The sequence below is a fragment of the Electrona antarctica genome (assembly GCF_951216825.1).
Source record: "Electrona antarctica genome assembly, chromosome: 17".
Classification (NCBI taxonomy): Eukaryota; Metazoa; Chordata; class Actinopteri; order Myctophiformes; family Myctophidae; genus Electrona; species Electrona antarctica.
Genome location: NC_136798.1, coordinates 46,794,697 through 46,822,510, shown reverse-complemented (window position 1 = coordinate 46,822,510; position 27,814 = coordinate 46,794,697). Strand labels below are relative to the sequence as shown.

Here is a 27,814-nt window from a genome sequence, read left to right as displayed (position 1 = left end):
ACCAGTGAAGGTGACAGATCGATCAACCTACACATTCAGGCCCAGTGACCCAGGGACAGAAATCTATTTGTGTCGAGGAGGGAGAGGAGACCCACCATACTACACACAGTACAGCAACCCAGCTCATATCACTGTCTCTGGTGAGTTATAAACACACTATTTCACAGCTGCGTGTGTGCGTGTGTGCGTGCGTGCGTGTGTGCGTGCGTGCGTGCGTCCGATTTGAAAACCCCGTTTTTATTTGTGAAATAATAATGTTTCATGCACAGCTTTGTGTCTTTGTACCACGGAATGTGATGATTTGATTTCTCTGTCATAAACCACACAGCATAAGGTCTTTGCCATGTATCTCATTATCAGGGTTCCCACACATTTTTGGTGGCTATACTTTACGTTTTGGCCTAATAATTTTTATTTATTTAGTCATTATGCCAATTAATTCCTTCCCCACAAACATTCCTGTGTCGTCACTGCTTTTGTATCCTACTCGCTCACCTGCCAGTGAGGAGTACAGTACAGTACAGTACAGTACAGTACAGTACAGTACAGTACAGTACAGTACAGTACAGTACAGTACAGTACAGTACAGTACAGTACAGTACAGTACAGTACCACCCAATTCAGACGTTCTTTTTTTAAATCATCATTGTAATTGTTTTGTAGACTATACTGAATGTGTACTGTAGGCCTATTTATGAAGGTATACCGTAACTAAAGTGCTATTGTCTTTGGCGATCCCGTCTCAACGTTCAGTGTCTTCTAGACCTGCAGGACTGAGTTCTCTAAATGTGGGTCTGATAGTAGGACTTGTTGTTGTGATTGTACTGTCCATCCTGCTGCTCCTGCTGTGGCGATACAGAACATCTAAAGGTGAGAAACACTCACATATTGATTATTATATTAATAAAACCATCTTAGCCTATGTTGTGACACTGAACAGCGTAAAACACTATGTAACGTATCGTTTTACTATGTTTTATTACAGGTCCATGTTGTGTCAGGTATGTATCTATCTCCGTCGAGCAACACCAGTGTTTGGAACATTACTGTTTGGAACATACAGTTATTTTAAACTAAGCGATTGTCTCCCGAGTCAAGTCACATTCTTCTGCAGAAGCTGGCACGCACGCACGCACGCACGCACGCACGCACGCACGCACGCACGCACTTGCGTCCGCACGCACGCACTTGCGTCCGCACGCACGCACGCACGAACATACGCATGTACACACGTACACACACACACACCTAACCCTCTGTCTCATCTTCACACACGACCACAGTAGTAGATCATACTTGCTACTTTGTAGATCTGTCGAGTCCCAGGGAATCAATCAGAACGCTGCAGCAGACCAGAGGGCCAACCAGAGAGGAAGTGCTGACGATGTACACGCCCCACTTCAGAATGGTCAGCCTATCATCATCTAAAAGACCACCCCTGGGTTCTGGGACCCATCTGAAAGACCACCCCTGGGTTCTGGGACCCATTACATTGAAACCCTATTGACATCACTGCCCTGCATTAGATGGACTACCTCTAGATTGCATTCCATGGATTACATCTAGATTACAATCACTGAGCAACACTCATGACATGATAATTAGAAGGTTTAAATACTGTGTTATAAGGTGTTGTTTTTCATTTACAGGTCCATGTGGTGTCAGGTGAGTACTACTAAGTATGACTCTGTCTACTCATCAACATGACCGCAGTAATATATTACATCTCCGTTTATACTCCATTATTGCTGATACATATGGATCTTTTAATTGCAGACCCGCTCAGTCTCAGGGAACCAATCAGAGTGTGTCTCCTGCAGATGATGTGTACTGCCCACTGCAGCACGGTCAGTCTTTCAACCAATCACGTTCATTAAGGACACCTGTGACAACTGGTTCTACTGTACTTTGAACATCAATTAATGTCTAACTTAAAATAAAATACATCATCATTCTATTTAAAGTCCATTTTGGAAGTTCAGTTGTGTTTGTTTTTTGCACAATAGAATAGAAAACCCTCACTGAAATAACTGAATTAAGCACCACATTAATGCATGTAATTTACTTTTAGGCGACACAAGCGTCTATGGGAAGATAAACCAGCCTGATGATGACTATGAAAATGGTACAGTATAAACTTTTTTAAACGTCCAATCCAATGATTTAAATCTGAGAGTCACTCACTCACTCACTCACTCAGCAGTTGATCACTAACCCTAGCACTGATGTTTCTGCTTTGAAAATGAGACTTCAATCAATGAATGAATCAATGTATCAATCAATGAATCAATCAATCGGCAGGTATAAAACCAGGCATTATTTTAACACAAGCAAAGATATATTAATAAAGTTGTCAAGGCCCTCAACTGACTGAAATGTTACAGTAGGACATGTTAGCATGATAACACATGCTAATTTAAAATGTGTATTTTCAAAGAGGCAGCTGTTAGACCAATATGACATTAATATGGTTAGCATTAAATTAATGTAAAGTATTTAATTTACTGATTACTAATTTACTGTCCTGTCTTTCAGACAAGGCCGCAGCTGAGTCCAGTGACGTGACATATTCACAGATTGAACTCAAAAACTTCAGCAAGAAGAGGGGTGAGTCAACTGGAGAAAAAACAAAATAAATGCAACACGAAGGGTGCGTTCGGAAATTCGCACATGAGTGCACTGGTGCGCCCTCTTGTCGCTTGTTTATTCAGTGCGTTGTCTGTCGAAGATCTGGTGCGTTGCGAGGCTTGCGCCCCCAGGTGTGCTGAGTGTCCGCACTGAGCGACCCTGCTCAGAAGTTGGGGTTGTCCAGTGTGCATGCGTCACTGAGCTACCCTGCTCAGAAGTTGGGGTTGTCCAGTGTGCGTGCGTCACTGAGTGACCCTACTCAGAAGCTGGGGTTGTCCAGTGTGTGTGTGTCACCAGCGGTGTCTCAAGCTTGACTCTTGGAATGCTGTAATACATTATTACGGTATTAATGTGGAGGTTATGGAAAATAGGCATATATCTAAATGACGCAGTGGTTGCGCAAAGACCCGTCCAGCAGCACTGTTTAATGCAATTTATTTGTGCGAGTATTTTGTGTTGAATTACTCACGACAAAGTTGTAAAAGTCAACAGTATACCATAAAATAAGCAAGCAGCACGCGCAGACAATAGGCTACACTAGTTCTTTCTTTCAATCATTTTATGATTATTGTTATTTATGCTTTGATAATTTGCGCGACAGATGTATGCATATGACGGTATAGAGTTTCAAACTAGTGTATTAAGAAGAAGATGATCAGATAATATAATTGTGAAAATAATAATAATAATAATCAAATGATTGAAACAAAAGACTAGTGAATTGTTTGCTATACGTGCTCTGCTTGTTTATGTTATGGATATACTACACATACTGTACAACTTATTTGTCATGAATAATTCAACAAAAAATACTTATAACTCGCACTAATAAATTACATTAAACAGTGCTGCCAGGCGGGTCTTTGCGCGACCGCTGCGTCATTTAGATATAGCCTATTTGGGAAATAGAGTGTAAGTCACTTTTTTACAAGTGGATTCACAATACATTGTAAATAAATACATATACCTATATACTTGTATGGTTAGTTAGCTAAACATTGAGGTGAAGACTGGATCCTCTACATTGCATTATTTATAATGTATTCTGCATGAATGTTTCGCTGAACATATGTCAAATCCTCAATATCTCCTTTGATTATGTAGGAAATTAACATGAATGACGGGCCAAATGGTTTGGAATCCTAACATTACTGTGCGTGTGTGTGTGTGTGTGTGTGTGTGTGTGTGTGTGTGTGTGTGTGTGTGTGTGTGTGTGTGTGTGTGTGTGTGTGTGTGTGTGAGGTTAACTACCAAAACAAAGCTAAAGCCAACAACAAGAAAGGTATAGTGTAAGACCCTATTTCCACCAAGATTAGTTTTTTTTTCGGTTTTTTTCTAAAATATTTTCAACTCAGGCACCTGGAAGGGTTTTTAGGCATGTTCCCGTCACATTTGGAATATGACTTGCCATTATTCAACAGTGACGATAGATAGATAGATAGATAGATAGATAGATAGATAGATAGATAGATAGATAGATAGATAGATAGATAGATAGATAGATAGATAGATAGATAGATAGATGAATATTGGAATGTAGAATTTTATGTTGAAATAATTCCCCTCTCGCTCGCCCCTCCGAGGCTCTGAACCTGGCCGTCATCAGCGCAATGAGCGCATCTGCATTAAATCTTTCTTAATTGGGCGCGTGCCGTGCAGGCATGGAAAGTGCGCGCACACAGAATTATAGCAGTTCTACAAGCTCACAACGCGTCGCCGTATCTGTATACGTTTTATATGTTCATTCAAATAATGTGTTACGACTCGCACTGGAACGAGGGACCGTCACACCTCTCTCTCTCTCTCTCTCAGGCAATCAAGAAAATGCGATTATGCGATTCTTAATAGCCTATTAATAACAGCAACGCAAGCAACTGCTCATTTTACTTTGATAACCAGTAATTTTGGCTGCAGGACAGACTGGTTGGGTAATTTCCTAGTGTTTAAAATATATATTCCTCTAAATCTGGGTAGAAATGTAAAAGAAAAAAAATGCGCCTCCTCCCCTCTCTCTCTTGAAAGCAAAATTGAATGGACTGGACTTGCTGGGTGTTGAAAAGCCGGTCGTTAGACTACTTTATATTTCCGCGGGCCGCGGGGCGGGCAGGTCGTTGATTAATAGGGGGCAGGTTGGTGCGGGCTGGCTCCCGTGGCGGGACGGGACGGGCGGGTTATGAAAAAAAGCCGGCCGTCGCAACACTAATAGATAGATATATTATATAGGCTACTGTATTAATCCCTGAGGGGAACAGCAACAGGCAGCCACATTACACAGCGCCAACAAGTAAAAAAAAAATACCTATCTATCCACTTATAATAGAATAAGAAAGGTAGGCCTATAAAATACCTATCCACCTATAATAGAATAAGAAAGGTATAAAATACCTATCCACCTATAATAGAATAAGGTAATACATATCCACCTATAATAGAATAAGGTAATACATATCCACCTATAATAGAATAAGGTAATACATACTGTATCAACCTACTGTATAATAGAATAAGGTAATATCCATCTACGACATATAGTGTCAATCACAATATGCCAGGATTATTTCCTCAACAATAAATATGTTGCATTGAACCATAAGGAGAAAACACCACTAGTGTAGCAGAGTGGCTCACAGCCTCAGTCTGATGGCCTCAAAAGTCTAATATCTCCCCTGAGTCATAGGCAGTTTCCTTTGGATTAGTGGTTAAGATGTTGGATTTCCACACGGGGAGACCCGCAGGTTCGATTCCCTGCTCACTCTGTCTCTCATTGGTGGGCTGTGGACCGTTCAGAATCCTGCCCACCAGTGACATCATCGATAGAAACTACAGGCTTCCTCTTCCTGGAAAATTAGTGTTTTTACATTTAACAAATCACATGTGAAGTGACGGGCGCTCGTATCATCGTACATCATCCAATACAAAAATGAAAATACTTCCTCAAGAATTAATTTGTCAACATGCCCTAGTTATTTCATGTCACTGAGATAAGGCATTACACAATGTTATTCCGACAAAAATAGTATTAAACTAGAACTGCACTCTGTCGAGGGCCTACTTGCTTGTTGCACACTAGTAGGCCATAAATGGCCTACTAGTGCGCAAGCAGAGCGTGCAAGTACTGTCGGCCGCTACAAACTGTCAAATCTCAGCTTCTCTGTGAAAGAACGTTTGAAATATTGAATTATTAGGTTTAGCTATTTGCTACGTACCTAGTTTTTGGAGGTAAAAAAGTAGTATTGTGAAGTATGGTAAAAGCGACGGCTCTCGATGGTGACGTATATGTTGATCAGTGTCAGGTGGATTAAAGGAAATGCCTCTATGTATATGTAATTTGTAAGTTGATTAGCGGTATACTGTGGTTACGTTGCCTCCCTTTTGATGCGTATGTATCGTCCCAGCATATGACGTCAGGGTATAACTGGTATAATTAGCTCTCAATGATGAGGTAATAAAGATGTGGATTAAATGACCCAATGCCAGGGTGTAATTGGTTTTCGATGGTGACGTAATGACGTTATGTTTTCTATGTAATTTGTAAGTTGATTAGCGGTATACTGTGGTTACTTTGCGCCCCGTTTGATGCGTATGTATCGTCCCAGCATATGACGTCAGGGTATAACTGGTATAATTAGCTCTCAATGATGACGTAATAAAGATGTGGATTAAAGGACCCAATGCCAGAGTATAATTGGTTTTCGATGATGACGTAATGACGATATGTTTTAGTGTCGGTAATTCAAAAGGTAATGCCCTATGTATACATGTATGTAATTTGGCACCACTGCCGTATCAGGCACAAGTAGTCATTACGTCATATGCTGGGACGGCGCATACGCATCGAACATCGTCCTGGACGAAACTAGTACTTGCACGCTCTGCTTGCGCAAGTAACAAGAATTATATCATAGCCGATTTGCTCAGACACATATGACGTAAATTCTCTTTTCATTGTCAGTGTGACACGAGTTAGGACAAAAAGCTTTATATAGGAGGGGCTAGCGCCACTCAAAAAAAGGAAATCTTGTGTTTTAAATGACAAAACCTGCCACCAATGATGTCACTGGTAGGCATGTTTGTGAACTGTCCAGTAGACATAAATGGTGTCATCTTATAATGAAAATTAGTGAGGACCAATTATATGAAGATATGGTTGAACATGGGTTAAGTGTTCCTCTAAAATGTGTAATTACTAGACTAAGAATCAACATAATGCATAGGCTATTATGCAAATGCACTACTGTATGTTCTGCGTATTATTTTTCGTTCACAGAATCTCCAGCTCCACAGCAAACTGAGGATGCAGTTTATTCTGTGGTCAAACCAGGAACGTCTCTTGGTAAGATACGGTTTCATTTCACGACCAAAGAGCTAAGGCTGCTACAGTACAGTATGTCTAGCTGTGCGTTTATGCTATGACCTCATATGTCATATATAGAAACTGCGATATTTGTATTCTATGGCAGTCACTGTATCTGCGTTTGACTTTTTAGGTGGTAGATGAAGATGCTGTAAAACATGGCCAAGAGAAGACACCATGGAGTACTGTAGCAGAGTTGTACTTATTATATTCACTTTGAAATCATGAATCTTCCACACAAACTGGATCAGGGCCGGTTCTAGCTTGCCCCAGGCAGGACGAATAATACCCCCCCCCCCCCCCAAAACAAGGACTGCAGCAACCCCTCTTGTCTATTTAAAACCAGTGGATCTCAACCTTTTAAACCCTAAATGTAACTCTTAATGGACTCTAACTAAATGTTGACGTCATTCAGATTATACTCCTGATAGAATTGTTCGGACGCTCCTACACCCCCAGATGTCCCGAGTATAATAACTATTGTATAACAACTTTTGAGTTTTCTCCCAGACTTTAACTATTGTTATCATTTTAGCCTACAATAGGCCTAAATGTCTACATTCTTTACAGGCCATCATGTTCAACATGTTTACAGGACCTTTTATTTTCTTCCACTTTCATCAGTGTGGAATGATCACATAAGTGTCGTTATAGTTTTATTTTATAGATATTATATTTATCTTTAATTAGTGGACAGCACTTTAGCCTAATATTGTGCAGAATCACCGTTGCGTGTGAAAACATGGATTAGGTTTGTAGCAATCTCCTTTTGATAAACCCTAATGTATTCTAATATTTTTTTTTCCCACTTGGCTTTTAATTATTTTGTAAGTCTTCTTTTTTTTACCAACCCATTGAAACTGGGAAAGCATCTGTGTCATTTTAGATTTTAGCATTGGGGCTATTTAAAAAATAGCAGATATTCAGCACATCACTTTTGCCATGCCGCGAGCTTTGTACGTCTGCTGTTTTTTTTTAAATCTTGTGTTCTTCTTTTTATCATTTTGTACTGTTTTAGAAGGCATTTGTAGAATTGGCCTCAGGTCTTAATGGGTTTTTATGAGAGTTTTTACTGAGTTGTGTGACATGTGAAAATTATTGTTGTTGTTGTTGTTGTGTGTGGACCACAGGAAGTTGGGGATCCAACTAAAGAAAATATACATTGTAGAAAAAAGAAACAAAAATGCATTGTTGCTGTCGGGTGGAAGCCCAAAACTGTATTTTAAAAACCATTTAAAATAGTGAAGATAGCCGATCTATGAAGATCACAACACCTTGTAAATGGGCTATTTTTCACTCCTTGTGTGTGACACTCTTGTGTGATAAGACATTATTTTACAAATTAAAACAAGTTGAAATATGGAGATACAGGTTTCTGCCTGACAGCAACTATTCCAGTGGTTAAATGGATTTATTTTTGTATATATATTTTTGCAGTAGGCCTCATTTAGCTGTTTTATTTTGACAGCTTTTCGTTATAATTTGAATAATATTACCTTCTAGCATCGCAGGTTATTTAGACATTGAGCAGCTTTAGCTTTGTTACATTATAAAAAGGAGGGGACCGAGTATAGAGCCTTGAGTACCTCAGTCAAAGAAGGGTTTAAGACAGTGCTTATCTAAATACCTGTTGTATTCTGTCTTTTTACTATTAATAAAAATATAAATACAAAATAAAGTCGTCTCAGAGATTTTATTCTATTACATAATATGCTAGATGACTTCATCCAGGTCAGGTTTTATTCAGACCTAGTTGTTGTTTTCTGTGTCGTTGATAGTTTTCAGAGGTTCTCAAACTGTTTTGGCGTCTCTTTCCCTGATTTCTGAATTACCCGACTACAACATTTTTATATTATTTTGATTGGCAGGGCTGCAAATGTGGCTTTCTGCCTCTGCACAACTAATCAATTTAATCCATTATAAAACATAACTGATAAAAATCTTTTTTTTAAATAGCTAAACTAGATCTACAAGCTTGTATATATTATTTACATGTTTTTATAACTTTTATAACACATTGTTGTTTTGTATTGTCCCTGTTAAATAAACATACATGAAATAAAATAGTTGATTATAAAAACAATGTATTAGAGTTGTGAAATGATCAATACTTCTAAAAGTTTCTATAAGAAATTAATTGATAGCTGCAGCCCCACTCTGCTGTACTTTGTTCTACACATGTTGCCTGGGCCAACACTGCCCTCTTGTGGATGTTTACTACAGCAGCTCAGAGCTCAAGCAGCTGGATAGAGCAGTGTTTACCCACTAAGTACCCAGTGGAGGAATCCAGGAAAGCAACTATAAGTACATGTGTTTACTTACTCAAGTACTCAAGTACATCATCCAATCCACTAAGCAACTCAAAGCTAGGGTTGAATACCAACCATTTGTCCTTTTGGCATGTTTGGGGGCGCTACACACACGTATAGCAGTTTGCTCATATCGATACCTTGTTCTCCCGTTGTACGATCAACGATTAAAATGATATGAGACGTAATACCAATTGGTATTATCAAATTGGAGGAAACATTTTTTTTTTCTGAACTTGAGTTTATATTTTTAAATGATATCTTCTTTTTTTGTTTTTATTACACAATACTTACACTGATCTTTTTAAATGCTATAAAAACTAAAAAAATATAAACTAAAACTAAGCATTTTCACCAAAATAAAAACTAAATAAAAACTAGCAACCCCGCTGTAAAAACTAACAAACTAAATTAGAAAAACAAACTAAAACTAAACTATAATGAAAAATCCAAAACTATTATAACCTTGCTCAGGCAATAGAGCACCGAAGTCCTGACGTCACTGCCAGTAGAGGGCGCCAGTCCACAGGTTTGTGTACTTTTTATTTGCATTGAAATCCCCATTCATATAAGAACTGTGTTTGAAAAGTAGACCGATCATCCCGGCCTTTTCACTCATATGGATATGAAGCATCGACTGAAGGTGGAAATGTACAAATATAGCCAAAGAGTAACACAATAAGCGCTAGAAACGAGTCAAACAACCCAGAGACTACATGTCCGGGTAGGCGGGGTGTCTGCATGCAGCTGCCCGTGGCACAACATAAACTGACATGTTACGTTTTTTTTTCTTTTTCTAATTGATATTTAATGTTTCGTGGTTAGTACGAGTCGAGACACCACCAGCTGAGCTTACGTCACGAGGAATCTCAGGAACGCAATGTGTTGACAGCTGGGCGTGACGTATATTAGCAGCGACATTGCTTTCATACAGTATGTAGTTTCAAGGCTTTTGTGGCCAACTTAATTCCATTTTCTCCAGAAACTGGCTGTATCAAATATGACATGGACATCAATAACGACACACAGCCACCCCCCAGACACAGTTCCTATATGAAGCGACATAAAATCCCCCTATGGTGATTTCAATGCAAATAAAAAAATACATGAACCTGTGTACTGGCGCCCTCTACTGAAAGTGACGTCAGACTTCGGTGCTCTATGCTTATAATAATAAAATATAATAAAATGTCTCTCTCTCTCTCTCTCTCTCTGGGCGGTCCATCAGGTGCTTTGTACCCGTTGTGTACAAATCGCCACAACTACTCAATGCAGCATCCGATTGTGGTGAAACTGTGCATGCATATTCCCACTAGGCTGAGGAAGAAATGCCACTTGACAGTTTTCAAATCAGCCTCATGGTGGCGCCACAACAGGCCAAGCCGTGTCTCTCACACACGCACACACACACACGATTATATTACTCCTAAACATTTTGCCAAACATAACACAGACTCCTATCCTCCTGGTGGAGACCTGTGCCCAGAAGGGCACTTTTCTAGTTTGTCATGTGACACTTCTCATCCCCAGTGCTATCTCCTTCTGTTCTCTGCTTCCCGCTACGTCGAAGGGTTAACACTAACCGGCATGTAACAAGATATTTTTAAAATGTGATGTTTAATTACACAAAAACAAACAATGCAACTAATAGGGCCTAAATACTGCACACACGCACAGGTGCGCGCGTACACACACACACACACACACACACACACACACACACACACACACACACACACACACACACACACACACAGATTGATTTTTTTATTCACACTATGTAGATAGAATGTACATTTCAAGCGAAAGCACAAGTCAATACAAAAACTGGTACGAGGACGAAACCAGGAGAAGAACTACCGGTAAGATAGTTTACATCAGGGTCCTCCATTTACAAGAACTTTTGAAGACGCACAAATAATATACACTTCTATGGGGAAATAAAGGAAATCATCAGTTAAAGAAGTTAAAAAAACAAAAAAAACAAAGTGCAAAACATGTACAGTATGGAGAGAAAAAAGTTGGTGGGGACGACGTTGACTTTTTTTCACAGGGGCCAATATCGAATGGCAGCCCCTCCTATATACAGGTGCTCTTTGAGAGGGGTTTTGAAGGAGTCTAGAGACTCACATTTTAGTGGCATATGAGCGAAATGAATGTAATCCCTTGTTTGAGCCGAATCTGGGTTGCAGGCGCAACAAAGACACACAAATCCAACACATTGCAGAGAATATTAGAACATTAAAATAAAATATATGTGAATTTACACTGAAAGTCTATGAAGCTATCTATGAGTTTATGAAAATGTTTAAGCTGCAACACAGTTTTATACAATATGTAAAGGGGGTCCCTGGTTTCTCTCTTTCTCTCAAGGGGTCCTTGTTTGACCTGAAAAACGTTGACCTATAACCATTTTCAAAGGGTGAGATGCACGGATATAACCGACAGAAGGCGCTGCTGCCTCACATTGCACGCACGGATCAATGTTGCCATGTCCGCTTATTATAAGCGTCATTGCTTGCTTTTTTCTGTAAAGTCGTTTGTAAATAGGCCTATTGGTACTGGATTGTAGGTTTTTGGCCTTGTTTTTAAAGTGTAGTTGCTTGTTCTAGGCTTGCTTCCTAAATGTCGTTTAAACTACTTTCATGAACTTTTCATGTCAAGGACGGTCCCAAATTAATATGTAGGCCTATTTGTCTGCAGACCCCCATCTTAAGACATATAGGGAAGGGAGGGTTCTGGTGCTGGTTTTTTTTCACATTTCTTGCACTGACCAATGGACACTTTATTATTTGACATTGCAATGTTAACTTAATTTTTCTTGTCTTTATTATGTCGAGACACTAAAGTACGTTCAGACTTGAATTTAAATATTCGCCTCGGTTCGTCCCGTTTGTGCTTTATTATATTATATTATATTATATTATATTATATTATATTATATTATATTATATTATATTATATTATATTATATTATATTATATTATATTATATTATTTTTGTTGCATTTTGTCTTTTCTTTTGCCTTGTTTCTACTGTGTACTACAGTACTTTTTCTTCTTCTTTACTTAAATGTAAGCTGTAACTAGCTACTGTGCCACGCCTCTGGGCGACTGATTTTCCCCCGCGTCCTCGGAATAATAAAGGTATCTATCTGACAATATTTGATGCCAGGGACCCCCCAATGGCCCATATAAGACTTTGTTAAGATTTATTTGAAAATAGCAGATCTACATGTAGGTTTAAGGTGGCTCGATGTATTGAATTGAATACACAGGACAGGATTTGATTGATTGATTGATTGAAACATGATATCGTTATGTCATGTTGTAGTCATTGTTTTGTAGTCATCAGGCAGGATCCATCAATCTGGAACTTCCTTTCCCTCATACCAGAAGAATATAAGAATAAAAGCGTGACTCGTTCTCTCCTACCCCTCGGCTTTTATTGAGAAAAATCGGTTTGAGGGAAAGGAAGTTCCAGATTGATGGATCCTGCCTGATGACTACAAAACAATGACTAGCCTACAACATGACGTAAGGATATCATCCGCTCCCGACCGGATCATAAACCCGAAAAGGAATGCTGCCCAGGCTACGAGTTAATACAAAATCTGCTAAGAGGATGTAAAACCAGAAAAAGCACTAAGACTTGTTTACATCAGGGTCCTGATGTAAAAAAACAAAACAAAACAAACAAAAAATCAAATATACGCGGTTAGAGGACCCACAGGAAAGAAGCACTTGTACTTTCCGTGTGTCCTTTTAGAACCATACTATTTTCAAACTGTTAACAAAGTATTCAATCAATCAAAAAGGCCACAAATCAAAGTCACTTCATTATTTTGGACTGAATAGTTTTCATCTTCAACAATTTCACATATAGCCTACATATGGTTGCTTGTTTCTCTCCTACATCTGGCAACACTGGTACGGATGTGACGTGTGTAAACTTGTGCCGGTATCTATTTCACTTCACTTCACTTCATTCACGCGCGCGCGCGCGCACACACAGTCACACACATACAGAGAGAGAGACAGTACACCGGCGATCAGCTGCTCTGCTGCCCACGACAGGGATTTATATAAACGTCCATTTGGGCTCAAATCGACGCAGATCAATTCAGTTATTGTTCATTGAAGTTGACGTGTTTATTGGATTGGGGGGATTACACACACATACACACCACCATGGCTAAATGGGGAGAAGGAGACCCACGCTGGATAGTGGAGGAGAGAGCAGACGCGACTAACGTCAACAACTGGCACTGGTGAGACCCGCTAGCTGGCTATAGTTCATCATTATCGTTTGTTGTTGGTTGTTGCTATATTGTATGTTGTATTTATAAGCTGGGTCTGTTGTGTTGAACGTTATTTTATCCGTTCAGGAATCAGTCGGTGTCAGTCAGGGCTGCGTAACAGTGGACTAGTGTGACAATCCAGGAAATATTTTTGAATATTTAATAGTATAGAGATGTTCTTCTGGTGAATTGTGTGACTTCTTTGACTTCAGGTGAAATGACAATGCAAGATATGTGGATCCATGGAGTGCTGTGAGCAGGCTTTATGAAACGGTGTTGCATTACGTGATGGTTATATTATTAATATTTACACGTCCGCATACGACGGTCTCGCTGGCCGAAAATAAAACGTACATGCATTTTTCTAATAGTAGTTTTGTATGGATATCATATCAGACACTGTAATCACAGAGAGTGGGAATGCATAAAGCCCTAGATACTGAGTGGTCTGGTTTAGCAGTGAGATTGTGATCTACCTGGCATTATTGTCATTAGTATTATTACTATTAGGCTTAATAGGCTATAAATGGCTGGATGGATGTGTTTAAGGTTGAGTGAGGTGCCTTGAAGGAAAGGAAACCCAGTGGCCCTGGTTTCCAGAACCTTTTGGAATGACCACTAGAGACTATAGAAGTTTGTGGACTGTTGTAACTTGCAGTGTGTAGTGTAGGCCCATGTGTGTTGGGTGTGGGGTCGTAGCTGTAGCCAAGGGTTATTTTAGGACCAGAGATGGTGGCCCAGATGGCGCGTTTGTGTGTGCGCGCGCTCGCACATGGCAGGGTATTTATAAATCTGACACTGTCGCTTACAACTACAGCTCAGTTAGGGCTGTCGCGATACAAAACATTTACAGTAAGTCACACAGTAGTTGCGATTTCATTGTGTTTTTTTGGCATTGACCATTGACATATAATAATAATAATTAATACAAATGTAAATTCTGTGAAATTACACGGGTCAGATATGACATAAAATAACTGAAATATACAAAGACATGAATTGTGTGTGTGTGTGTGTGTGTGTGTGTGTGTGTGTGTGTGTGTGTGTGTGTGTGTGTGTGTGTGTGACTGTGTGTGTGCGTGTGTTCCAGGACGGAGCGGGATGCGACGGGCTGGTCCTCGGACCACCTGAAGGAGTTGCTGATGGAGGTCCGGGTGGAGGGTCCCGAGGGCAGCTGTTACATCACCGACGTCCCCAAGCTGGACGGAGAGTCGTCCGTCAACAACCGCAAAGGGAAACTCATCTTCTTCTACGAGTGGGTCCTCCGTGCCTCATGGATGGGTCCGTATATATACCACCTCTAAGAATAAGCCATTTTAGGCCTGAGGACGATTCCTACAAATGCCTTCTAAATCCCGACAGTTTTCATGAAAAAAGTCATGTTTCTATGTCAGTGGTTCTCAAACATTTTAATGTCAAGGACCCCCAAAAATATATTGAATTGGCCGCCGACCCCCCCCCCCCCCCCCCCCCCGGAAGCAAAGATTTGATTTAAAAACGTACGCTCTGGCAAAATGAACCAACCATGTCTCCATCCTCCTCAATGTAAACCCCAGACAACGATATGGTCTAATATTAGTTTGTTGCATTACAGGAACATCTACGACTGGTATAAAATACAAAGGAAATTTGGACGTCCCCAACCTCTCTGATGAGAATGACATGGATGACCTGGATGTAAGAAAACACACACACACACAAATCCACATTATGCTGCCTTCACACAGGCAGATGTAAAAGATACAGCCTACCATTCATTTTCAATGGAAGCCAGCGACATGAGGATACAAAGATACATCCGACGTTTGTAGCTGCTGCAAAAGCTGCAAAGCTACCAAAAGTTGAGCGGGTTTCAACTTCAGCTACTGTGTAGCTTTGCATCTCTGTATCTTTTGCATCTGCCAGTGTGAACGCATCATTAGTCACTGCATCATTAGTCATTCATTTTTTGCATTAACTCCTCCACTATTGTGGTATTGATTAATTTAAAAATACTAACCCTTAATTCTAAGCTGGGTAGCTTGTCACTCTCCAGGGGGGGTGAGAGCAGCACCTGTGCTTCCCTGATTGGGGGGGACACAGCAGTGTTTTTGGCAGCAGACTTTGATTTTAGTCTTTGTCATAGTCTCTTGAATAGTTTCCACTTAGTTTTAGTCACATCTGAGTTACCTGGAATGTTTTGGTGTTTTAGTCAACTAAATGTCACACGATTTTAGTCGACTAAATCTACAGTTGATTTAGTCGACTTAAATGTGTTTTGGCGGCCTTGATGCCGTCGTAATGGCTGATTTTACACTTGCTGAAAATAGCCGATCTACTTGTAGATCTGCTATTTTCAGCATGCAACCAAGTGTAAAATAACTTATACTGGATCTCTTGTCCACTAGTCCCTTCCTAACATTTTAGTCTAGTTGTTATTTCTTGACGAAATTGTCTATCTTAGTTTTAGTCATCGTAGCTTAGTTTTCATTTAGTTTCTATTTAGTTCTCTTAGTCGACAGTCGACGAAAACAACACTGGTGAGAGCAGCACCTGTGCTTCCCTGATTGGGAGGACACGGCAGCTGATTCACGGCACCTGTATTTACAAATGTCGAGTGTACGTGTGAGACGGCTAACCGAACCCCATGTTGGGATTGAAACCAGCTGTTCTTGTGTGACTCTGAAAAGGGTATAGAGGTCTGACACATTTGCATGGCGGTTGGGCTAGGTGGCAAAGGTCTGTATCTGTCTCTATCTGTCTAATAAAAAGTCTGAAATAAAGAATATAGATTGATTCCTGACATGCGGTCCTGCGTTCCTTCTGGTCTCTGAAAACGTCTTAGTAACTGTGTGTGTGTGTGTGTGTGTGTGTGCGTGTGCGTGTGTGTGCGCTTGCAGATCAGTGTGTCTCTGTGTAAAGACGAACCCTCCACTCCGCTGTTGAACCTGATGAAGAGAGAGGGAATCAAGAAAGTGCGTTCAGCTCTGGGACTGTATGTCAAACACCTGCGATCAGGTAACACTGCATTTATACTTTTATATCAGGAGGTTTTCAACCCTTTTCATATCAAGGTCCATTATTTATTCTGCATTTGAGCCACGGAACCACCACCTGATGAGATGGTCTCCAATCTCATGGCGCTGCGCCAATGCCACCTAGCCACCTGGCATGCACACTACAGCCGTTGCGTCTTCGTGTAAAGGCCGAATACAAAATGAGAACGCAACAGGACTTTACAGTTTTCTCTGGAGACCGTTGCCAATTCAATTCAAAGGAGCTTTATTGGCATGAGAAAACATACGTTTACATTGCCAAAGCAAGTCTCAAAATACAATACAAAAAAACTGTTGAAAATGGGGAAAGTATATATACAGTTGGAGGGGGTACAGCATTTTGTATAGACAGAGCTATGTCACATAGCATCGTTATATACATGGTATAAAGCTATTTTGAAACAAATAGCATCCATTTTTTTGCAGTCATTTTGAGACAAATAGCAGCATTTCTTTCTCAAGACTATTTAAATAGTATACAAAAATCTGATTTTAAGATGTGTTTATAGGTCACAGCTCTGTTTATAGAGCACCGAAGTCCTGACGTCACTGTCAGTAGAGGGCGTCAGTCCACAGGTTCATGTACTTTTTATTTGCATTGTAATCTCCATAGTGGCATTTTAGATCGCCTCATATAAGAACTGTAATAAACCGATCACCCCAGCCTTTTCACTCATATTATGGATATGAAGCATCGACTGAAGGTGGAAATGTACAAATATACCCAAAGAGTAACAAAATAAGCGTTAGAAACGAGTCAAACAACCCAGAGACTACATTTCCGAGTAGGGGGGGTGGCTGCGTCTGCCCGTCGCACAACAGAAACTGAATGTCAATTACGTTTATTTATTTTATTGATATTTAATGTTTCGTGGTTAGTGCGAGTCGAGTCACCACCAGCTGAGCTTACGTCAACGAGGAATCTCGGGAACGCAATGTGTTGACAGCTGGGCGTGACGTATATTAGCAGCGACATTGCCTTCATATGTAGTTTCAAGGCTTTTGCGGCCACATTAATTCCATTTTCTCCAGAAACTGGCTGTATCAAATATGAATGGACATCATTAACGACGCACAGCCACTCCCCTGACAGAAAGGCCGGGGTGGTCGGTTTATTTTTCAGAACACAGAACTTATATGAAGCGACCTAAAATAGCCCTATGGAGATTTCAATGCAAATAAAAAAATACATGAACCTGTGTGTTGGTGCCCTCTACTGAAAGTGACGTCAGACTTCGGTGCTCTATATGTGCAGTGCAGATAGTACTGTAGATACCATTGGTACAGATGGTAGTCCTTAGGGTGGTTGTCGTGTAAAAGTGGCAGTTTACACCCAGGGCATGAAGTCAATGGCCTTACCTTCCTTTTAATATGCCTTTGGTTTCAGAGTACATCCAGGGCATGATTCTGCCCACAGACAAGCAGGCCAACGAGGCCAACACACCCACCACCACCACCATCAAAACACCCACCAAGGTCATGCCCAACAAAACACAGGTAAGACAACGACTCGATTTTCCTCCACAATAATTGACATCACGATTCTCACACGATTCTCATTTTGTCCATGAAAATATGTATTGTCTTTAGTCTGTAGTTTCTGAACATCACTGGTCACCTGGAACCAACTACTGTGGCTTCAAACGGACAACATCAAAGTGCTTGACTTAAACCTCTGTTAAAGTCTGTCTCTTGTAGCAAAAACATAAGAGTAACTAAAATGAACCGGACAGCCAACTATTGCTGCACGATACTTGCTAAAATGTAGGTGTCTGAATCTAGATTGCGATTTTTTTTTTGTGATTAATTGTGCAGCCCTACTCTGTCTCTCCGTCCGAGTAACGGACATTCTAATCATGCCGTGTTGTCCGGTTGGCCGTTGTCAGATTAGCTCGGCCCCCAGCCCCGCCCCCGCCCCCTCCAGCGGTGGCTCAGCGGGGGTTCGACTCTCGACGTGCAGCTTCTCGCTCCAAGAGGTGTTCCTGACGTCGCCCGACGAGCTCTACGTCACCTTCCTCAAGCAGGAGGTGTGTACACACACACACACACACACACACACACACACACACAGTATCCGGAATGCTCACCCTCATTTATTTTTCTTTTTTTAAATATGTTTTTATTGGTAGAAAGTTTTAACAAGTTGGCAGGTAGCCTTTTTTCCATTTCTCCCTTATCCCCCACAGTTATCGTCATATTTTCTTTTCCTTTTAAGACAATATATTCAAAAATATAATGATAAAGATAATAAAGTACAGACACACAAAAAAAGAAAAAGAACAGTCCAATCAAACAACTATACATATTTGACCAAGTGTAAACAATAGGACAAACAATAAAACTATATAAAATGACAATACAAAAATACAATAATTTACAACAGTAGTAATAATGTATAAATTGGGTAATCTGAGTTCAAGAGATAGTCACAAGTTATGTTAGTAAAAATGTAATCGGAATGTTGTCATACACCACCCCCCATACTCCTTTATAGATAATTTAAGCTATCACTATACTAAGTAGAGGCAGAAAAACAAAAAATTATGGAGAGTTGGTAACAAATTAACCCTTATAGATCTTTAACTCTTGAGAGTGTAAAATGGACCCTTACAGGTCCATTTGGTTCCAAGTTAATTTCCAAGAAGTCTACACAATTAGAGAATTTAGAAGAATTTCTATTTTGATCGATGTTTGCCTGTTATCTCTCCTATCTCCACCAATCATCAATACAGCATGGCATTGTGGACATATTCTTTAGTTTTGGGTCTGAGAGGCTAAACCTCATCAAATTGTGGTCCGTGGCTGAAATGCAGAATAAATAATGGGCCTTGATATGAAAAAGGTTGAAAGCCACTGGATTTATGCATAGTTTGCTTATGCATAGTTTACCTAAGTTACGTCTGAGCAGTTCTGCCCGCTCACTATATAAATATACTACCGGTATTTCTAGATATATGTGAGGACACAGCGATTTTATGAATGCTATTTTTTTCTATACATGTGAGGACACAGCGATTTTATGAATGCTAATTCTTTTGTAATGCCATTTTTAACCCTGAAACTAAATTCAGAAAATCGGGAGCTTGTAGATCGGCTATTTCTCAGTGCACGACACAATCAAGTATAAACCGGGCATAACTCTCATCTCTAATCCCTAAACCTAACCTCTAAACATCTCATCCCCAACACTAATACAAGAACACACACACACACACACGGAATCACACCAAATCTCTGTGTCCTCTGGTCTAAATGGGTTAATAGCTGCACTAACGCTCTCCTCATAATCTCCCATGATGCAGTTTGTCCAGGTGTTCACGCGCTCTGACGCTGTCGTGGACGGCTGCCAGGGAGGAAAGTTCCAGATGATGAACGGGAACGTGCACGGAGAGTTCCAGGAACTGGTAAGAATGATGATTATTTCCCCAGTGAAACATTGAGACTGCACACGCAGGTGCCAGTTTCATGTAATCAATTCTCAACACATCCCCCGTTGTTTTGGGAAGCGCTGGTTTCAGTTCAGTCAAGCTCCTCTTATTGTGTTGTTGGCTGGTGAGACGCCACCCTATAGTGAGACAGATTTACACTTCACCCCGCCAACGGTGTTGCGCGCCGGGAATGCATACAAGCATTAGAGTTCTCAATCTCTGCCCGAACCCGACCCGACCCGGCCCGACATTTTCGGGTAGGGTCGGGCCCAAAATGCACGATAATTAGTCGGGCCGGGCCGAGCCTCGGGCTCTGTGATTTTCCGTGATTTTCTTTTTTATTATTATTTTATTTGTATTTTTATTTTATTTTATTATAATAAAAATAACAATAGAGGGTATGCGCGTGACATCATCATCAAACCTGGAAGTTATGCAGGATTGCCTACTGAGTGGCAAAAAACTACTTTCAGGCCTTGACAACGCATGCATCAAAACAGAAAAGTCCTGTTGCATTAAACAACGTTAAACAATGTTAAACTCACTTTGCATGTTGCTTTGCCACTCGATTTGCCACTCGATGTGCCATTCACTTTAAGCATGCGCATACCCTCTATTATGTTGGTTTTGGGTTTTACAGTTTAGGCTACTATACTATGTGACCGGACTGCATGGTGGTGGAGGAGGCGGCAGCAGCAGCGCACCAGAGAAGTGACAGAATAGAACGGTGGTTGTTGAACTTGCTACCGCTGTCTGGCCTCTGGTTTGCGAACCAAATGAGTTGCTTAGTGCTCACTGCGCAGCATCAAAGTATATAACTTAAGTTAACTTGCCATATGCTTAAATGTTCTATACGACCATTGATTCATCCGCAATAACTCGTTTTGGAAATGTCGGGGCTTAACGAGACACTGCTGTCTCGTTGAATCCAGCTGGGTGATTAAGCTAAATTAGGCTACCTAATCAACATCAACACTCACCACGGTAAATGCTCCATATAACTATGAAAGCGCTAATGTTAATGTTCACTGCATACACGTAATATAGTTACATGATGACCAAGCAATGTTACAGTTCACTGTAGGCTACAGCTATTTGGTTTCCAAATTGTAGCGCTGTACAGTACAGCAATTTAATGTCCCCATCCTAGCACAGCGCGCCTCATTGTGTGCCCAAAAGAACAGATCTGCAAGCTGTCGACACGCAATCGAGCGGCATGTTGATTGTTTATATGTCTGTTCTTTTGGTTAGGCAACGCACATTACGTGTGGTATGTGGGTTTGAGAGGCAATTATTAATGTAAACTATACAGGCCTACAGTAGCCTAGTAGATTATAGCCACGTTGACAGTCATAATATTGTATAGCTCTGTTCGGGACTGTTGCACAACGTTAGCCAACGGTTGCACTTAGTTAACGGGACAGTATTGGACATATTAACTGCGTCACATCAGAGGATCGCTGCTACTTGATTCAAAGATATTTACTCACCCCTGGAAATCGCTGGAAACCATTAGAATGTTGGAAATGGAACATTACCAGCCAATTAACACCTTGCTTGCCCGGACCTATTTAATCCATTTAATCGCGACTAGCGACTGTACCGCGGAAGGCCGTCAAACACAGGAAGGTTATGAACGTTTTAAGATTTTCGTTTTCGTCAGCTAAACAGGCAGGGAACATTTTCGATGACGTGTCACTGTTTGACACGTCATCGGATTGGGCAACAAGCGCTCCTAGGCTGTGGAGCGATGCGATCGGTTTTGATATCATTAATCTCCGTCCTATTTATCAATCTCCGGCTTGGGCACTTGACCATGACCTTGAACTTGACGGAGATCTCCGCCCCGGGCCTCCATGGTGTTAGCGTTAACGACTAGTTGTTTTTTACATAAACAACTAGTCGACTAGGCAACTAGTCAACTAGTAAAAATGACTAAAAGTGAATGCCCTAGTTCCGGCCGCTGTGAGCTCAGAGGTCTGCTGATCTGTTCTCTGCCATTCTCTGTGCCCAACACCTTGCTGCGCAATCAAGCAGCAGTGATCATGGGGAGCGCGCCCTCGGGCGACTGGACGTGTGGTGTGTGGGACGAATGCTTTGAGATTCACTTTTATTGTTGAATGGTGCAGCCACTCCAAGGAACAGCAATGTCCGTCCCTGGCTGTGTCCCTGTGTCCCTATGTATGTTTAGGGTACCAACAGGGGGCGCTGTTGCACCACTCACAAGTTTACACAACATTGATTGATTGATTGATTGAAGAATTTATTAACAGTTTGCAGAATTACAGTACATTTCAAGCACAAACTCAATACAAAGGCTGTTAACTGTGAGTGGACGACCCAATTAAGCATTACACTTGTTTCCAATAGGGTCCACCATGTTCAAATCATCAAAACATTTAGAGACGTACAAATAGACACTTCTATAGACAGAACAGGAATTCATCATAAAGGAGGTAAAAAGGGAAAAGAAATATATACAGTGAGGGGGAAAAGGGGGGGGCGGTGGGGGGGGGATTCAGATTTTACGGGGGCCAGTTTCGAATTGCAGCCATCCGTAGGTGCCCTTTGAGAGCGGTTTTGAAGGAGTCAAGGGATTCGCATGTCTTAAACCAAGGTGTATATTTCAAGAGCGAGAGATCACAGTAAACATCCACCCTAAACCTTCTTCCACACTGGGAGGAAAACGGCATCTGAAAGTTTGATGGGATGCATTTTCACTTCTACATTGCATCTAATCAGCCATCGGTTTATTTTGCCACCGACCTGCACGCGCATACAGGTTCTTGTCAGTGTGACGTTGTCTGGAAATGCGTCTATATGGCATATGAATGCGACAACAAACGGTGCACGGGGCACAGTGCTTCTGCATTGCAACAAGGCAGTGTTGATGAGGTTCATGTTTGGTGCATTGTCTATTTCAGGGGGGCATACGTCAGTCCCAGTCTCAGACGTACCAATAGTCCGTGGAACGTGGCGGGTTAAGACTCACCCGTGGCTCCAACATACTGTACGTGGCCGGTTAAGTGTCTGACTTTCAGGACGTGGGACCAAAGATATGTATCCGTCTGTGTGTCACCTCAGATGATTTGACACGAACAAGGGAAAGAAAACCAAAGACACTGTCTGCAGGTGAAACCAAGCTTTAGTAATATTGAATATGGACAAGACGACAAAACCTATATACATGGGGGAAAAGAGACCTGATGAAATTCATATGCATTTGGCCACAAAACTGAAACATGTTGTGCCATGGCTGCTATATTAACCGATTTTGCAGAGGACCCCCTGGAGAGCCCCTCAGGGTTAAGGGCCCCTGGTGACCATGAACCATTGAAGCGGTCGGTCTGAGTGGTCAATCTTCACTTCATGTGCTGCTCTAGTAACATTTGCATTAGAACGAGCATGCAGACTTATGCAAAGGTTAAAATGTAATGTAGAGGTCCGTGCCAGGTTCTTTGAGCTTTTTCATTTAATTTAACCTTTATTTAACCAGTAAAAAAACACTAAAGTTTATTTTACAAGTGTGAACAAACAAACTTGCAGGATTGCAGTGTCCTGTCAATGCCGGTTGTTGTTGTAACTTGTGGTGTGCTTCTGACTGTAGTTTGTAATCGTCTCTCTTATCATGACATGATAAGAGAGACGTGTGTGTGTGTGTGTGTGTGTGTGTGTGTGTGTGTGTGTGTGTGTGTGTGTGTGTGTGTGTGTGTGTGTGTGTGTGTGTGTGTGTGTGTGTGTGTGTGTGTGTGTGTGTGTGTGTGTGTGTGTGTGTGTGTGTGTGTGTGTGTGTGTGTGTGTGTGGGGCTGTCCTAAATAACACATTTGTAGGGGCACTATAAAAGCTCAAAAAGTATAAAAACGTCAAAATAATTAATAAAAGGTAAAAAAAAATCGCCCCAGACATTCGCACCCCCTGGGGTCAAGTTCAAGCTACGCCCAGGGTACGAGTCGTACGCCAAGCATTTGATCTGAGACCTGCCATCCTATAGTTTCAATGTACAGATTATTCTTTTATATTATACTGTTGCTAAATTCCTAGGTTTACCTACCTATATTACTGAGGCACTACATTGTCTCTCTGCATTCTATGTATGTGTTTACCTTGGTTATTGTGAGTCACGCTGGATAAAGAGTGTAGACGCTCAATACCTACATGGTGGAATCATTAGCCTTATTCACATAATATGCACTGTAACATGGACGTTTCCCAGACTATTAACAGTGGGACTAAGAAACTATTTGTATTTCAAAATGATTCAAAGTAACATTTTTGTTTCCATCTTCAGGTCCCAAACGAAAAGATCGTCATGAGATGGAGGTTCAAGTCTTGGCCGTGCGGTACGTTCTTGGTGTCAATGAGTTTTTAGCATGCACAGTGTTTTAAGTTGATTCAATACATAATATCTGCATTTAACTATCCCCCCTTACTGTACGGTATAAGAGCATTCAACTTCCATGTTAACCATGTTAGATTCATTTAAAACTCACGTCCCTGCTTCTGGTGACTGATATTGTCCTAATCTAATGAATGTTAGACTTATTGAAAACACGTCTCTGCTTCTGGTGACTGATATTGTCCTAATCTAATGAATGTTAGACTTATTGAAAACACGTCTCTGCTTCTGGTGACTGATATTGTCCTAATCTAATGAATGTTAGACTTATTGAAAACACGTCTCTGCTTCTGGTGACTGATATTGTCCTCTTAATGAATGAGGACCATTCAGACGGTGGCGACTGAAACCGCATTTTTCCCTCTTCAGCTCTTATTTTGAAGAGCCAAAACTCCAGACTGGAAGTATACATCTTATGTTAGGGACCGTGACGATCTTTTTCTAGCCCTGGTCGGTAAACGGGGAGTAATGATGCATCATGGCGTCGGCTCTGGGCCGTGGAATAATGCTTGTTCTGACCAGAAATGCCATCTGGGACAAGGAATAGGAGATACAGGCGATTGAAAGAAACAGAGTGGATGTTTATGGTCACGACGATAAAGATGACGCGATCCTGTGTTATTGACAACAGCTAGCAACCAGATGCTAACATGAGTAGCATTATGTCTTGATCAATCAAAAGCACTATAAAAGCCCAATTGCCGTAGAGCTACGCCAATGGCGTTAAGCGTAACATTGATTAACTGCCTTTAATTGATGTAGATTAATGCCAATGGCGCATATAAAATTCCAGATTTTTGTTGATGAGCTTTTTCTTTTATTGGATAGTGTACAGTATGGTGACAGGGAATGGGGAGAGAGATGTGGGGGGGATGGGGGGGGGGGGCGTGTCACGCGGCAAAGGTCGTCGGGATCGGGAGTCGAACCCGCGACAACCCGCTTAGGAGCCTATATGTGCCCAGACCGCTACACTAGCTGCCCGGGCCGACAAGTTGGGTTTTTAAAGTGAAGTTTTATTATATTCCAGACCACTACGCCACCATCACCCTGTCGCTGAGGGACAAGGGAGACGAGACGGAGCTGAATCTGGAGGCCAAGGGGGTCCCTGTGGACGAGGAGGACCGCACCAAGGAGGGATGGAGGAGGTTCTACTTCGAGGCCATCAAACAGACTTTCGGTTACGGAGCTCGACTCTACTGAGAGAGAGAGAGAGAGGGAGTCTGTCGCGTTGGTCGGTAGAGTTGTTCCGATACAGATACTGGTATCGGGTACTCGGGCCGATACCACCCTCAAGTACTCGGTACTCGGAACCTGATACTCTGACCCGAGTACCAAAACATTCAAGCTTTCAGGCTATTATTATTGTGGTAATTGAACATTGCAGTATCATTACAAGTACATGGCATGACAATTAAATTACATTTGAGAAAAAGGGGGGTAAAATACTTTAAGTGGTTATTCAACAAAAATAAAAATAACTTGTATCGGTACTCTGTATTGGTGAGTAGGCCTACTAAAAACGAAGTACTTTTAATCGTACTAAAACATGGTATCGGGACAATTCTATTGGTCGGCGGTGGTTGTAATTTTGCGATGTAATGTTTTGTAAAGTATTTTCTGCTCTTACAAAAAGCACTGTGCTACTTGTTATTAAAAGTGCCTGGCTGATTTTTTTTTGGTCCAGTGTAACGCTGAGTCATATTCATGGGTGGAAACTGTGTTTGACGTTTGAATAGCCTCTGAGGCCTCATGAAACATATCAAACGCATCGTCTGTGTTCTGTCTGCGTTTAATGGCCGCCTCAATGCTTTTCCAATGGGAGTCACATTGGTTTTACCAAACATGTGTGTTTGATGGGCAGAACATAACATGTGTGTTTGATGGGCAGAACACAGCCATCACATGATTTGGTCAAACCATGTGACTCCCATTGGGAAAAGCATTGTGGTGGCCATTAAACTACTAGACTTGCAGGGTTGTGTTGAGCTTTTTATTTTTTACGCAGCGTTGAGTCGCGCCCCTCATGAGCAGACCTGTCGTTGATCCAGGCGCCAACGTCTGTGTCACACACTGCCCCTCTGAAAGTACTCTTCCTACTTCCGGGCAAGGAATCTTTGAGAAGGAAAGGAAATGGTCACGTGACTGGGCCATGACACTTTCATGGACACTTTAATGGGAACCAAAACTCACACCGGAAGTTCAATTAATACAGGGCAGTGAATGGAGCCGGCTGGACCAGCTCATAACAAACATTATTTCTGAACAATTATTGAGACCTTTGTCTCATAATCGCTTCAGGAATATAAACGAAGACTAATCACTTTTTTTCGATGTGCACAGAGTGCACAGTATATAATTTTACCTGAGGATCTAAACAGCAGCTGGTATCGTTTCTGGCTCGAAGGTATCGCGAGATTTGGCTGCCAGACAGTGGGAAGTCTAGCGATGCTTGGTACGTTCAGAAAGGTACTTTGTGCTCTTTAGATATACCATCTCTATAAAATTACACAGTGTAAACATCGAAAAGCAACACGGCAGACAATGTGTCTTCTGTTGTTTTCCAGAAGCGATTACTTTACAAAAGGTCTGTCATTCAGAAATAGTGTTTGTTCATGAGCTGGTCACTGAGCTCTCATCGACTCCAGACTCCAGACATGAAAGTGTCATGGCGCAGCCCAGTCACGTGACCATGTCCTTTCCTTCTCAAAGCTTCCTTGCTTCCCGGCCGCTTCCCTACTTCCTTCACAGGTAACGATGATACTAATTAAGGCTCCGTTCCATTTAGTGTGCAGTGGTTCTCAAACCTTTTTTTTTTATTTCAAGGACCTCCATAATCCTGAGAGTGTACAAATGGAACCAAATGGACCCATACAGGTCTGTAACTCTTGAGTGTACGAATGGAACCAAATGGACCTTGTATAGTGGTTCTCAAGCTTTTTAATTTCAAGGACCCCCATGACTCCATGAGTGTACAAACGGAACCCAATGGACCCATATAGGTCCATTTGGTTTCATTTGTACAAGAGTTACAGACCCGTACAGGGCCATTTGGAACCCACTCAAGGACACTTTGAGAGACCCACTGGTGTAGCAGAGTGTTCCCAGTGAGCCAACATGCACAATAGCAGATATAACTAGCTTGCTCAGTGGCGTTTTGAAGCACCCTTAAGAACGACTGAGTCTTCCGGGTAGTACCCCTTGAGCGTTGATATGATTGGTTGGCTCCTATCGTAGTGCCCCTCGCGCTGTTCTTGTGGTACCTCTACGTCACGATTCATTCATAAATTTAACCTGGGACTGCAGTACCAGTTTTGACCAGTAGGGATGACGACTACAACAACGTTGCACACTGTTTGACCAGAA

At 41.4% G+C, this 27,814-nt stretch overlaps 1 protein-coding gene across 1 annotated transcript; it reads left to right on the top strand.

Moving 5' to 3' along the window:
- Window positions 1-13,288: 13,288 nt before the first annotated feature.
- On the top strand, window positions 13,289-26,140 carry LOC306940959 (activator of 90 kDa heat shock protein ATPase homolog 1-like). Its single transcript, XM_079526244.1, has 9 exons — window positions 13,289-13,561; window positions 14,682-14,872; window positions 15,186-15,268; window positions 16,471-16,588; window positions 18,014-18,123; window positions 18,513-18,653; window positions 19,929-20,030; window positions 24,344-24,395; window positions 25,479-26,140. Exons 1-9 carry the CDS (start codon window positions 13,482-13,484, stop codon window positions 25,649-25,651), a joined length of 1,050 nt encoding a protein of 349 aa, XP_079382370.1. The 5' UTR covers window positions 13,289-13,481; the 3' UTR covers window positions 25,652-26,140.
- The last annotated feature ends 1,674 nt before the right edge of the window (window positions 26,141-27,814 follow it).